The 14,003-nt window shown below is 44.9% G+C and overlaps 1 protein-coding gene across 1 annotated transcript in view; it reads right to left on the bottom strand.

The window, feature by feature from the left end:
• FIBCD1 (fibrinogen C domain containing 1) overlaps positions 1 to 13,242 on the bottom strand; it is a 54,895-nt gene extending 41,653 nt beyond the window's left edge. Inside the window, exon 1 of the mRNA XM_088146743.1 lies at positions 13,171 to 13,242. Within this exon, the coding sequence (XP_088002869.1) occupies positions 13,171 to 13,242 (72 nt within the window). The remainder of the gene's footprint in view (positions 1 to 13,170) is intronic.
• Positions 13,243 to 14,003: the final 761 nt, after the last annotated feature.

The raw sequence follows: 14,003 nt of genomic DNA, 5'->3' as shown, positions 1-14,003 counted from the left end.
TAGGCAGACCCAGTACCCAGGGAAAAGGGGGCTGGGGGATGAGGAGAGGTTGAAGTTCAGCAGATGACTCAATTACTTGCATACCCTTGAGGTCTCTCTGTCTGACCCTTCCCTTCCCTTCCCTTCCCTTCCCTTCCCTTCCCTTCCCTTCCCTTCCCTTCCCTTCCCTTCCCTTCCCTTCCTGGCCCTTTTTTCCATTGATTTCTAACCACATTAATGAAGCTTTAATTTCTCTCCCAATAAGAATTTTTGGGAAAGGAAAAGTTCACATATTTGCAATATTTCTTGTTCCATGGACTTCCTCCCTCCCTCCCTCATCTTTCTGTTTCTCTTTCTTTCTCTCTTCCTCCCTCCCTCCCTCCCTTCCATTGGATTCACGTCTGCTGTGAAGGTTAGGCCTGCCTGCCTGCCTCCATCCACCCATCCCTCCATGCATTCAGCTACTACAATTTTTTGCCAACATGTGTCTAGTTGGAAGCAACTGAACAATTTCACTTGGATCACCACTTGCACAGTGCCAAGCTGCATTATCCAAGAAGGACAAATGAGGTGGCCTATTCCAGGACATTTGCATAAACTAAACAATAGAGAGAGAGGTGCATTTGGAATGAATTGCTATAACTGAGAAAACAGTGTCTCTCTCTCCCATCTTCTGCTTGGGCTACCATTGCTTTTCTCTGCCAATCTTCCAGATGCAAGAATGGATCTTCAGAAAATGGGATGCCTTTGTTCATAATCCACGCTAGGAGGGAGTTAGGCTACTGTGTTTCGCAGGACACCCTTTTGATCTCACTCTCTCAAAACAATGTTTGGGGAGTCCTTGGTGCTCTCTGAGCTTGGTGGTTTGCTTGCAGACGTTTCATTACCTAACTAGGTAACGTCATCAGTGCTAGTGAGTGTGGGGTCTGCTCCCTCTTTATGTACAGTAGCTTGCCCTGCCAGTGAGGGTGGGGTTTTCTCCTTGGTAGTTCCTTGACTGGGGTATTGTCTTCTGCTTGATTGTTTGTCTGACTCAACCATAGTTTCCACTGGGAAACTGAGCATCCTAGACCAAACTAAATCCAAAAACGCTAAGGAATTCCTGGAAGCTTGGTATTCAGACAAATCAGCCATCAATAGGCACACATTGATAAACCACATTTACACACCATTTAAAAGAGACAATTAAACAAGCTAAGAAGGAAACAAAAAGACCAGAACACATCCTCTCCAGCAGCCAACAGCCAGATAAGCAGGGATTAACACTAGACAAACAATCAAGCAGAAAATAATACCCTAATCAAGGAGCTACCATGGAGAAAACCACACGCCTACCAACACCGACAGGGCAAGCTGCTGTATATAAACAGGGAGCAAACCCCACCCTCCCTCGCACTGATGATGTTACCTAGTTGGGTAATGAAACGTCTGCAAGAAAACCACCAAGCTCAGAGAGCACCAAGGACTCCACAGTTCAACCCTGAGCTCCAGAGATTCTCCTCTATTGGGACAGTGATTTGTGTTGAAATTGAGATGTCTTGCAAAGCTTAAGGGCACTCTTCCCAAGATTGCATTTCTCTGTTTTCCCCTCTCTCGAGTAACTCCCACTGATGTCATCGTGCATTGATATCGATGTTTTAAGCATCTCCCACCTTTTAAATTGCAGCTGTTTTATCTCTGCAAGGTTTTTGCATTGCTGAGTTTGGATTTAGGTTTTGTTGTTGTGTGCCTGTGTGTGTGTGTGTGTTTTTAAGCCTGCAGCACTTTAAATTTTGATTGCATCTTTGATTAAGGAATTGTAAACCATCCTGGGAATTTATGCACCAGCAAAGTCTGTCTGCAAATGCTTAAAAATATAGAGCAGGAGTTCCTATAGGAGGGACATAGAAAGTTGAGTTGTACATTTCTTCTTTTGATCCTCTATCCAACTATGCACCACACCCTTAACTGACCACTTGACATGCTAAGATTTTTGGTAAAGTCCTGCGGGTCAAACTCTTGGTGACTTTATGATAACATCCATGTACTTTTCTTGACAATAATATGGGAGTAGTTTGTCATTCCCTTCACCCAGAATGTTTTCAAAGTTCCCAGTCTGGCCAACCAGGCAGGTCCAATTTTGCTTTACTTTTTCAGATCAATCAAGGAGATTTATTTTTTTTTAATGCTTCAATGTAGCTGTGGTGGATTTTTTAATTTCTCCAGTTACATCTGAATATCCCTTGATCTACATTGCAATGTTTATATACCTGAGTCCTCATCTTGTATTTCTGTGGGTCACCTTTCAAACCAATGCAAACAGAATAGCAGTATACATTAGGGAAAGTGCCTTCAAAAAGCACCATGAATGGGTTAATTTGAGGACCAGAGTGGATGTATTGTGTGAACCCAACTTTTTTTTTTTTTTTGGTGGTGGTGGTGCTCTCTGGTTCACTAGTGGCATCTGACAGTGTGTGTTGAGGGAGAAAGATCTGGCAGTGAAAGCTGGGTGAACCTGGAATGGGTGGCGGTTTGCTTTCTTCCTCCTCTTTTCCCACAAGATGAAGATAAAGACTTTGAAGATTAGAATGCTTCTCTCATCCCTGTTTTGTCAAGTTTTACAACAGATGGTGCTAAATATACTTGGATACCCTGCACAGGATGTACAAGCCATTTCCCCAATGCCAGCATAGTAGGGTCTTCTAGAGTCATCCAACCATCAATCTACCAAAATAGCAATACTTGAAGACCAGCTTTCTACCACTTCAGTGATGGTTGGATGATGTCATGAAGACCTTCTAAGTTGCTGATGGAGAAGAGGTGGAAAAGCTCAAGGCCACCTGGTGACATTTGGGGCCTTCTGCTAATTCAGTGCACATGATGGTCTGCATGAAAGGTCATCGTTGCCTTTCAGATGTGCTGTCTAAGTTTCCCTAGGAGTCGGATTTGCGCTACAGAGAGCAGATGCTCAGATCCAAGGATTGCTAGTGCTGAGTTTTTCTCATCTGGTTGTGAATTGTGCTTTCGTTCACTTGCAAAATATGTCAGCTCAAGGTTGACGTTAAGAAGAATTGCAGACCTCGGCAGGAACTGAGGAGCAATGCAAGATAGTGAGAGCTGAACTGGGAATGACAAGTCTAGAATCAGCCAGGGGTTGGAACCAGAATCGAAGACTCAAGAGCCAAAGGTCAAAAGCCAGAAACAGGAATGTGGAGTCAACCATGCTGCCAGAGACAAGAACTAAGAAGGAGCAGGAAGCCCAGAAACAGCACAAGAGCCCAAACCGAGGGTCAGTAGTCAACCTAGTCCAAAGTAAACCATGGTGCCAGAGATGGGAGCTAAGAAGCAGGATGAGGTCTGGAACCAAAAGGCAACTCAACCAGACATAAGGTACCAACTCATGAAATCATACATACTGCTATAGGCAAGTTTAAGGCAACCACATTTTCTAACCTGCTGCGATTTTGCTTTTCCAACAGTGCTCCAGATTGACTGAAGAAGTGGTTGATATTGGAATGCTGCTGCCCTTGGAAGCTGCAGAAAAAGTGTCTGGATCTCACCTACGTTGCAAGGTAAGCCGTCACAGTAGAAGGGTGGGGCGGCCAAATAGGAAGTGTTGAGAAGTCTTTACAGAGCTGTCCTGCAAAGCAGCAACTAGCAATGCCATTATCCCACTGTTTTGAAAATGTGACTTCTAACCCCTTCTTTGACAACCTATTTGTGGAGATTCCTTTATGAGCCACCTAGCTGATCGCCTGTGGAGAGTTAAAAATCACCTCCAGGTGACTAAAGAGGTAGTTTTTGCTTGCACAACCTTCAGTCCCCAGGGAAAGGATTTCTAGGCATCAAAGAAAAGAAGACAAACAAATGTTTTTTGTTAGGTAGAAAAGGAAGCACTGAGCTTTCTGCAACGTCCAGATTGGTGGTAACCTCAAGCCATAGAATTCCCTGGCTTCTTAGCCAAAGGTTAAATTGGGATCCAGTATTTTCAGAAAAAGCTATTTGAGACCACGCACATGTTTTCCCCCAACATTTGGGCTGCCTCAGTGCTATGAGCATCTTGGAATGAAGAGAGATGTAAATCTTTTAAGCATCCTGACCTTATTGGCAAGTTCTTATTCAATAGCTGAATAGCTTTCTCTCCATGCTTAATCTTCTTTTCTATAAGGTAAAGACACTTTGCTCACTTTCAGCCCTGCCCCTCTGTCCCTTGGCTTTCAGACTGGAATCTGCTCCCAAAGTTGTCAGTACCCTTACTGAGATAAGTAAGGTTGGGCCACCTTCTTCCAAGGCCTAAGGGAACAGGGGACCTGTTCCCATTGTTGGACCCAGATGGTTATTTGAACAAAAGGCAATTTCACAGACTCAAGGAGTTCTGTTTCCTATTATCTTTGATCAGGAGATGCTAAGCAATTCTAAGAATGTTTCCACAAAAGTCAACACCATCAGAATCAATAGGGCTTTAACTTCAGTGGAAATAAATTTAGGATGGAAGCATCCATGTGGAATACACCAATAGCTCTCTCTCAGGGAAGGCATGCCCTGGATCACCTTTGTCCATCTAGAAAGAAGCTTCAGGAAGGGTGAAGGAGAGACTTCAGCCTCTCAGTCTAGATGGGACTTAGGCTCTGATGTTAAGCAGTGGTGATGAGGCAAGAGATGGTGAACAACCCGACGAGCAGTCAGTTAGCTGTTGAATATACTGTTGGAACTCACTGCCAAGGATAGGAGGAAATTAAAGGTAGCATTTGTGGATTATGTGACAGATTGATAGCACCATCTCACATTGCCTTATGGTTTCCAAAACGTGATACATCTTCCTTCCTTCCTCCCTTCCTCCCTTCCTCTTATTCACTCTCATAATCTTTCTCTTTCAGTCTTCCATATTTTCTCTCTGTCAATCCTTCCTTCCTTCCTTCCTTCCTTCCTTCCTTCCTTCCTTCCTTCCTTCCTTCCTTCCTTCCTCTCATTCACTCTCATAATCTTTCTCTTTCAGTTTTCCATATTTTCTCTCTCTTAATCCTTCCTTCCTTCCTTCCTTCCTTCCTTCCTTCCTTCCTTCCTTCCTTCCTTCCTTCCTCTCATTCATTCTCATAATCATTCTCTTTCAGTCTTCCATATTTTCTCTCTGTCAATCCTTCCTTCCTTCCTTCCTTCCTTCCTTCCTTCCTTCCTTCCTTCCTTCCTTCCTTCCTTCCTTCCTTCCTCTCATTCTCTCATAATCTTTCTCTTTCAGTTTTCCATATTTTCTCTCTCTTAATCCTTCCTTCCTTCCTTCCTTCCTTCCTTCCTTCCTTCCTTCCTTCCTTCCTTCCTTCCTTCCTTCCTTCCTTCCTTCCTCTCATTCTCTCATAATCTTTCTCTTTCAGTCTTCCATATTTTCTCTCTCTTAATCCTTCCTTCCTCCCTTCCTCCCTTCCTCCCTTCCTCTTATTCACTCTCATAATCTTTCTCTTTCAGTCTTCCATATTTTCTCTCTCTTAACCCTTCCTTCCTTCCTTCCTTCCTTCCTTCCTTCCTTCCTTCCTTCCTTCCTTCCTTCCTTCCTTCCTTCCATCTTGCCTAGTCTTTGGAAGGGAGAATTCATGCTTTTGCAATATCTGGTGACCACTTTCCTTCATTCCCCAATTCTGGGTAAGCCACTTCTGGATTTAGCAGGATACTGTCCCAACCACTGAAAAAGAAGAGACAATCTAAAATAGAATAAGCTATCTTTGGTAACGTGACCCCTTTCCTAACTATAAGAACTGCACTGCTCAGTATTACCAATCAACAGGACTGAAAAAATGCTGGGTATTGTAATCCCACAGCTTTAGGGGGGGCTGTTGTATGGTGCTTGCAGTGGCCTTTCAGGACTATGTTTGGCTATGTGGCATTAGAACTCCATGCGCTGTGCTTGTGCAAGATAATTGCTTCCTGGAGTCACCCATTAAGTATCCCACTGGGCTGGGCTTTTTCAACCCAAACGTAGCTGCAGAAAGATGTAACTAAGACTGAAACCCATCAGCCTTTTATAGAATATTCTCCCAATGCAGCTCCTGAGCCTAAATGACCTGTTTAGACATGTTGCATGAAGCCAGCTGAAAAGTTAAGATCTTACAGGCTGGTTGTTCCAGTGATTTGTGTTGATTTGTGTTCCCATGTACCCCCAAGATCAAATCAAAGCATGGCAAATTCCTAAGAGCTAGACATTCATTATTTACATGGACTTCTGGAGTAATGAGCCTGAAGGTCCCATCTTGATAAACAATGGGCCATTGCTTTAAGTCATGTGAACTTAGTTTCTGTGCCCTGACATTGAGGTTAATACTATTTTAAAAATTGCTTGGTGCACTTGGGGCCCATCAGAGAATATGTAATAAGTCCTGGTTGCATTTGCCTTGCTGTGTGAGATGCAGTTCAGCAGGCGTTGGGATGCTCACTCATATAGTTTGAGCTTGTCCTCATATTGCCATCTTTGGACCTGTAATCAACAGAGCGGTTCATGTGATTGAGCTAAATCAGTGCATATGTTCTTCTTGCTGTATCCCTAATATCTGACAACATTGTGGACTTTCTGTCTATGGGGGCTAAATCAAGGAATTATATCATAGGAAGGAGAAATCTGCATTTGCTTTGCAACAATTGATTGTTGATATGCATTACGTGTCAGCACTACAATTAGTTGTGGTCTTTTTTGTGTAATAGAAGACAAGGAAGGAGACTTCCAATCAGTCTGTGTGTGTGTGTGTGTGTGTACACACACACACATGCTGTTCTATTTAATTTTGAGGTTATGTATTTTTATTGTAGTTTTATTTGTAATTTTTTCCTTGTGGTATCCTCAGGGGCTATTATGATTGTTGCTTTAATATCCTTCAGTCATCCTGCAAAAAACTTATTTTAATTTTCCTGTGTTATTTATATGCAGTTTTTGTCCTGTGCCGCATCTCAAGATTTTCATAATTTTCTGTCTTGCAGCTGATTTTCTTTTTGGCTCTCTTCTCTTCCCCCTCCTTGTAGTCTTCTCTCTCTCTCTCTCTCTCTCTCTCTCTCTCTGGTATTTACATTTTAATTGTTTTCTTCTTTGAATAAACCAGCCTGGGAATATAATTGAAGGATGCTATAAAAATATTTGTAAATAAGGGAGAAGCAGACTTTTCGAAGATGAGCTTCTACCTTTCTACCTGGCCTTCCAAAGTCACCATGGGCCTTGAACCCACAGCTTTCTCCTGATCAGAAAAACTTACAAAGTAACACTGATTGGTTCTTTGTAAAGATGTCCTCAGGTTGGAAGAATCCATTCCAGTTAAAATAGCCAGGGCCATTTTAAATCCAGATCACTGCAAAGCAGGTTAGGGTTGAACCTTTACTCAAAAATTAATTTGTTCGGAAGCCTCCGTTATGTACTTTGGCGTATAGACCCAGAGAGAGATACTTAGAGACACAATCTTTCTGCTTTCTTTCTCAAAGGAAACATGGTTGCACTTTACCTCTCATGGGAATACTGAGGCTGGAGTTCATTTTCACAATCTAGTCTGAGTTACTGCTTTATCACATTGTTCCTAGCAAAGGTTTTACTCTACACAGCGGTGTTAAGGTTGGGAAAAAGACTTCAGGCACAGTCTCAAGAATCTGGATCCTCGTCTAACAAGGCAAGAATAACCCAGTTGGCTGTGAAAGACACTTTCAAGCAAGACAATGTTGTCTTCTGAAAGAGCCCTCATTACACATGTCCCCTTTCCTGTGCCTGAACCCCTCCAACAAACACTGGTGCACATTTTACATGGTCTGGAAGGAAGGATCAGACACCAAACAGACTACAGCTTGTGATGTTACCAACCCAGATTTCTGTCACTAAGACCAAATGCGTTTAGCCCCTTTTAGAGGTGTTTAAATTGTTTAAATTCATTGCAAAGGGAAGGAGAGATGAGTTGCTTCTGGCTCCCACCCGCAAGATATTTTTTTTCCCCAATAGACATGGTGTCCCTCTCCAAGCTCCCGTTCCCCGATATTATTTTGTCCTCCCAGAAAGGGAAGATGCTGAAACCCATCCTTCTTCCTTTGTCCCATCTCTGCTACAAATCCAGTGAAGGGATAAAGAAGCTGAATCATTCCTTTGCTTGCCCAAGGTACCAATATTGTGGTGTTCACCCAACAGGCTTAATAACAGTTGGGTGAATAAACCACAGCTATTTAAGTGCACACAAGGCACTAAACTATAAATATGGGAAGGGTAGATCGGAGTTGATTTGACTCAAAATATTGATTGAGAAAATCAGTCCTGCACATTAGGGTATACAAACTGAATCACTGAAGGAAGTCAGCCTGCTTCAGGCTTTTGAAACGATTTAGAACAAACGCAGGTGTATATGTGCAAAAGGAGCATGGATGCTCTAAAAAAAAAAAAATCAATGCTTCAAGGCGCTCCCTTTGATTTAGAAAACCAGTTCAGGGTTCTGACAGAATCTCTTCCAATCAAACCATTGCATGGCCCTAAACAATGGCAGCAAATGACCTGCACTGAGACAGAAGCCAGCCAGCCCCATTTAGGGTTAGTAAGTTGCATGAACATGGCCAACTGCTAGTTATATTGTCAGGATTACCAACTGGCTAGTGAAAAAAATGTTTTTGTCTTATGAAATGATTGGTCTTGAGTGGAATAATCCAAGAGATGGATGTTAGATAATCCTCTTTGGGACATTCGCTGTCCAAGGTGCTGATCCTCTCCCTGTCCAAGGTGCTGAATGGTTCTGCTTACTTCTAGAAGACAGTCCTCCCAACGGTAGACGGCATTAGCCCCAATATTTATCTTAACCCACTGAAATTGTCTGGATACCTCTTACCTTGTCTCCTGGTGACCACCCAGCCACTAGTTTGGGCATATCAGGCATACGCCTGATAGGCTTATGGTTTTTGTGGTTCCATCTCTAAAGCCTCGAGGCCTACCCACTCTTTCCCATCTGAAAAAGTCCCATGGGAAGTATGCACAAAGGTGGAAGGATTTGGCACTACCCACAGTGGAGGAAGGGTTGGTGAAGGTGATGGAACTTGCTGAGATGGTTAAATTGACCTCTTTGATCAGAGAAAAGACAATATCTATGTTTATTGCTGACTGGAAGACCCTTATGGACTTTTTGCATCAAACAGAAAAAAATGAACTTATGATTTACGGTTTTGATGATTAGGCAGGATAGATTTTAGAAAGAAGACGGTCATGATGGAACTTTAGCGAAAGAGGTAAATTTATCATTATACTTATAACTGCAGTAAAGAAGATCAGAAAACTCTAACTTTTTTCTTCCTTTTCAATTTTTTTTTACTTCCCCCCCCTTTCTTGCACCTTTACCTTTCTCTTTGATTTCTTTCTTTTCTTTTCTTACTTTATATACGTTTGAATTAGTTTTTATCTTCCTTTTTAAAAAATCTTTAGTAATTATCTCTCTCTCTCCCAGGGGAAGATGAGGTCCTTCTTTGGAATCGAATAGGAGGGTAAGAAGACCACCTCACCACTAAAATGGCTTCTCCTTTGAAAGGAATTAACAAACACTTGTTAAATCAGGACAGCAGAAAAAAGGAAGGATATTTTTTCCACCCAGCACTAATTTGAAAGATCAGGTCTAAATCTCCAGGGAACTATCTTGGGCAGCAGAGATCACCACACCTCCATGTTATTCCAGGAACACTCCCCACCCCACCTCCAAGCCTTTCTTCTCCTTCTTCCTCCTGTGCTTTGCCACAGGAAAATGGCAAAATTTCCCCAGCTATAGAAAAATCCCCTTCCCTTCTCCACAAAGATTTTGAAAATTAAAACTGAATTCTGGAAGGTTTTTCTCCTCCCCACCGTATTAGTAAGAATTAGATGGAATAATTTAATAAACAACATTTACTAGGTAACAGATTTGCAAGCCTTGTTTTGCTTGTCTGGTGGTGCAGTTGAGTAATTTTAGATTCCTGACTTAATAGTCTTGAAGAAATCCATTTTCTTTGGATAAGTGGACTAACTTCAACATTCAGCAAGGGAGCTGCATTGCATTGAGTGGGTTCTACTGTTCAGCCTTGGCATTTTCAGGTAGGATAGGGGAAAATCTGCTTGAAACCCTGGAAAATGAAAACGTTCATCAGGTTATGAGGATATAACTGCATCTGGGGTGTGTGGAATAAGGAACCATATCTGTTAGTTCATCTCCTTGGAGGAAAAGCACACATTCTAAATATAAATAGTAAAATTTCTGACTCTTTCTGTCCAATCTGTCTGTCTGGTCTGATTCCCTAATTCTCATTCTGGTAGAGTTCCAGTTCAGATCATTGGATGCCCCAAATAAAATACTCAGTTATACTCTCTGTAATTACTCTCAACTGGAGCTTGGCACCAACCATCTTTGGAAATTCTCCACCCAATTTGTGGGCAGAGAAAGTGGATGAACGCTTTCTTCAAGGGAAGAAGAAGTCCTCCATCCATTTCTCAAAGACAGCTTCCCCCCTTGGCAGGGACAGAAGCATCAGAATGGTAAATTCTCAATGGGAACAGTTCCCTCTTGAGGTCTTCTGATAAACGGAAACTTAAGAGAAGATAGTGCCATGAAAGATAGGACTGTCACACCCAGCCCTTTGCCACATGGACACCACACTCTCTCCAAGCACATTTCTCCAACATTCTCCTCAGAAAAAAGCGTCAACTTCTCATTCATCAGCTTGCATGAGAACTGATGGAGGACAGCCAAAGACTCAAGATGACTTCTTTGCCTGGAGACTTCTTTGCCTGCTTCTTCAGAAAGTACTATATGTGCCATGTTCAAATGAGCACACCTTCCCAGCCCTTGGATTCATCTCTGATGACTTGAGAAGAACTTCTGGACCAGGCTGGTGCTCTTTTGCTGCTTCAACTGGTTATCTAAGAGAACTTCTGGGTGAGGGTCATGTCCTGTGGTGGGCCCGATCTGAACTTCTTTTCTCACATTTCCAGCTTCTTTACTTGATGGTAGGCCATCCTCTTGCTGTCTACTTTTCCCTGATGCCCAAGCTTTCTAGGATCTGGGTGATAGGGGGGGGAAATATATTCAAGGATATGGTGCCCTCTTGCATTTGGAAGAGTTAAATGAAGTCTGAAATGGCCTTCTGCTCTCTGCCCCCAAGGCAACAGGTCAGGGTTCCATGCCCCTCAAACAAGAGAGCAGAGATTTCATGCTCTTTGCACCTTAAGTCTCATTTCCCACACACTCAAAAAAAGCTCTACAAAATAAGACACTTAGTGATACAGCCACATGTTTTGCAGGCATGTAATAGATGTGCCTTTTCCATTTCCCCCCTCCCTATACACATAGAAGCTCTTACATACTGGTGTGTATCTATGGCACCCCAAAAATAATCCCATTTTCTGCCATCTACTGGACTCGAAACTCACCCCTTGGGTTTGCCCAACATGCTAAGGCTGCAAACAAGATTGGCCGGTTTATGTCTAGTCACGCAAGTAGATTCTCTCATTCCAGCACACTGTCAAAACATGCCAGAAGTGTCCACACCACTTCGTTTGGAACCGCACATCCTCTTCTCCACCCGTACAAGGGTGTGGGTTGGCTTCCCACGCATGCTAAGAGGAGGACAATATTATCAGCAGACACCAAAGGCTATAGACCCATTTGAAAAGGTTCTTTGCCAACGGAGCATGGCCTTATGGAGGTACCTATTTTATTTCTGCACCGTCTCCCACAAGTGGGCACATGTTTGTATTTCCCCGCTTAGATTTATTCTCTTGGTTTTACAAAGTAATGCAAAGAACCTGCTTCTTGCTGGTGGGGGGATGCGTGCACAGTTTTGAGCGTGTGACACCAAATCTGCGCATGTGTGCATTGGTACACCAGTACCAACGTCTTCCTCGTATCTGTCGGTTGCCTGACCATTCGGTGATCTGCTAATTAGTAACCTGGACGTAGACGCACACCTTAGCTAGAGAGTTGGGTACACTTTCCTACCCAGGAGCAAAGTTCAAAGCAGAAACATCTTTGCAGCTGTTGTTCTGCAAAGGATCAGGGCACACATGTGCTTTGGCGTACTCCATGTGAGGAATGATGCTACCCCTTTAAGGATTGACCATCTCGCCTGCCTTAAAAGTCGCAAGCAAAGGGGTCCAAGGTGGAAGATCCAGATGAAGATATTATTCTTCAGAAGGTAGCTAGCTAAGCTTTTGAAACCGATGGGGGGCGGGGGGGGGGAGGAATGGGCAAGCAATAGAGTTGAGCTAGCTGGCATTTGGGTTCCTGCTCCCCCCCCCCCTTGTTTTTTCCCTTTACATCCTAGCCTTGCCGCCCGAGCTGGAGAGAAGAAATACCAAGATGACATTCTGACTGTAAATAAATAAACTAAATAATTCAGGGCGAATTTGCCAACTGTCAGCCACGCTGATTCCCAGCCAGTCCCTCGGGGAGGTGGGGTGGGAAGGTGGGGAATCCAGAGGCTGTGGATAAGCCAACCCAACTCTTACGAAAGGAGGGGGAAGGAAACAGGGGACAAGGTGACCAGGGACTGTTTTCCACCCAACCCTCTCCTCGGCTTTCTGGAGCCTTCCTTCTGTGAATGCCCACCTGTTTCCACAGTGCTGGGGGCTATGCACCTGTGCTCTCCTCTGCCCCCCCCCCCCAATTCCTAGATCCTCCTCTGCTCGAATGGGCAGGAAAAATCTGAGACAGGAAAGCTCCTCGCATCCTCCTCGTAGATGGTCTCCATCCTCAAACGCGTGCCTAGTTCTGGCTGTTAATTTTCAGTGCCCCCACCGCCATCCCAGTGCAGGAAGGCAAAGGAGACGGGGCGGCATCAACAGGAGTCTGAAAAGTTTTGGTGGGGATGGGGGGTGGGGGGGTCCTCCTGTTCTTTCTTTAAAGACAGAGGCATCTCCTAGGTCCCAGCCTGTCCCTAAGATCGCACCTTTGGCTGTCCATCTTCCAAGTCAAGGATGCTGGTTATGGCAAACCGCCCCCCCACACACACACCGCTCCAGCAGGATGGATGCCCCCCTCCCCAACTGACAGCCACACACATTCACCAGTCAGATGGCCGGGTGAAGGGCAACTCATCCAGATTTTGAACAAAGCATCGGATCCCCCTTTTTTGAGCTCGGGTGCTTTCCTGCACCAGCTCCTTGCTCCCGGGGGGGCTCAGCGCCCTCCTGCTTCCTCCGTCCTCTTCTCCCCCCTCCCCACATCCCTCTCTCCCCCCAGAAAGCAGGAGGATGCATACCTGAGATTTTTCCTGGGGTCCATCCTCCAGCTGCGCTGCTCTCCCCACATTTTTCCAGCGTTCGTTGACCATCTTCTGGAGAAGGGGGTTCCGGGGTGAAGAGAGAAGACCACGCTCCACGCCGGGGGTCTCCCTCTGCCCGGCTCTGAGGGGTCCCCGAGAGGCGGCTGGCGAGAAACAACAGGAGGCCAAGAGTTCCTCAATGGGGAGGCAGTGAAAGAAGCGAGGGGGTAGTCTGTGGGGTGTTTTTCCCCCAAACCGGCGGGGGGAGGCTGAATCCAGAGCGAGCCGCCAAAGCTTTGAAGGTAACGTCTCTGAGCCGAGCAGCTCTGTTGCAGCCGGCTGTCTATCCCCGTCCTCCTGGCTCCCATGCAGATGGGGAGGGGGCAGTGGGGATGGGGAGGGACGCACCGCTTTTAAAAGAAACACGCAGGCTGGCATTCACCCTGGCGGCGTTCACGCAACCCTCCACCTGGATATGGATTTCCTTCTGCCTCTGGGTGTGCACGGCACATTGAGCCAGGAACTCACCAGACTGGGGTGGGGTGGGGTGGGGTGGGGTGGGTTGACCCCACGTGTGAAATCATCCCCCACCCCCCAAAGAAAGTCTCAAAGCCTTAGTGCATGTCAACGTTAACCAAGTTTAAGAACCAAGCATTGGGTGAAGGCATCTGCTGGGGCTTCCCCTGCTCTGGGTTGCTAGGTTGTGTGAACACGCTTGCCCACAGTCGAGAGGGAAATTCTTCCCCAAGGCTTTGTGGAAACAGGGCTAGAAGGAAACTGAACGATGGATTTCATCTGGAAGCAGTGCAGATGTGAATGGACCCTCCCTG

The sequence above is a fragment of the Python bivittatus genome, unplaced genomic scaffold (genome assembly GCF_059951505.1).
Source record: "Python bivittatus isolate LINGU-HERP-01145 unplaced genomic scaffold, Pbiv_v1 ctg000160_np1212, whole genome shotgun sequence".
In the NCBI taxonomy this organism is placed as follows: Eukaryota; Metazoa; Chordata; class Lepidosauria; order Squamata; family Pythonidae; genus Python; species Python bivittatus.
This window is presented reverse-complemented; position numbering and strand designations above follow the sequence as displayed.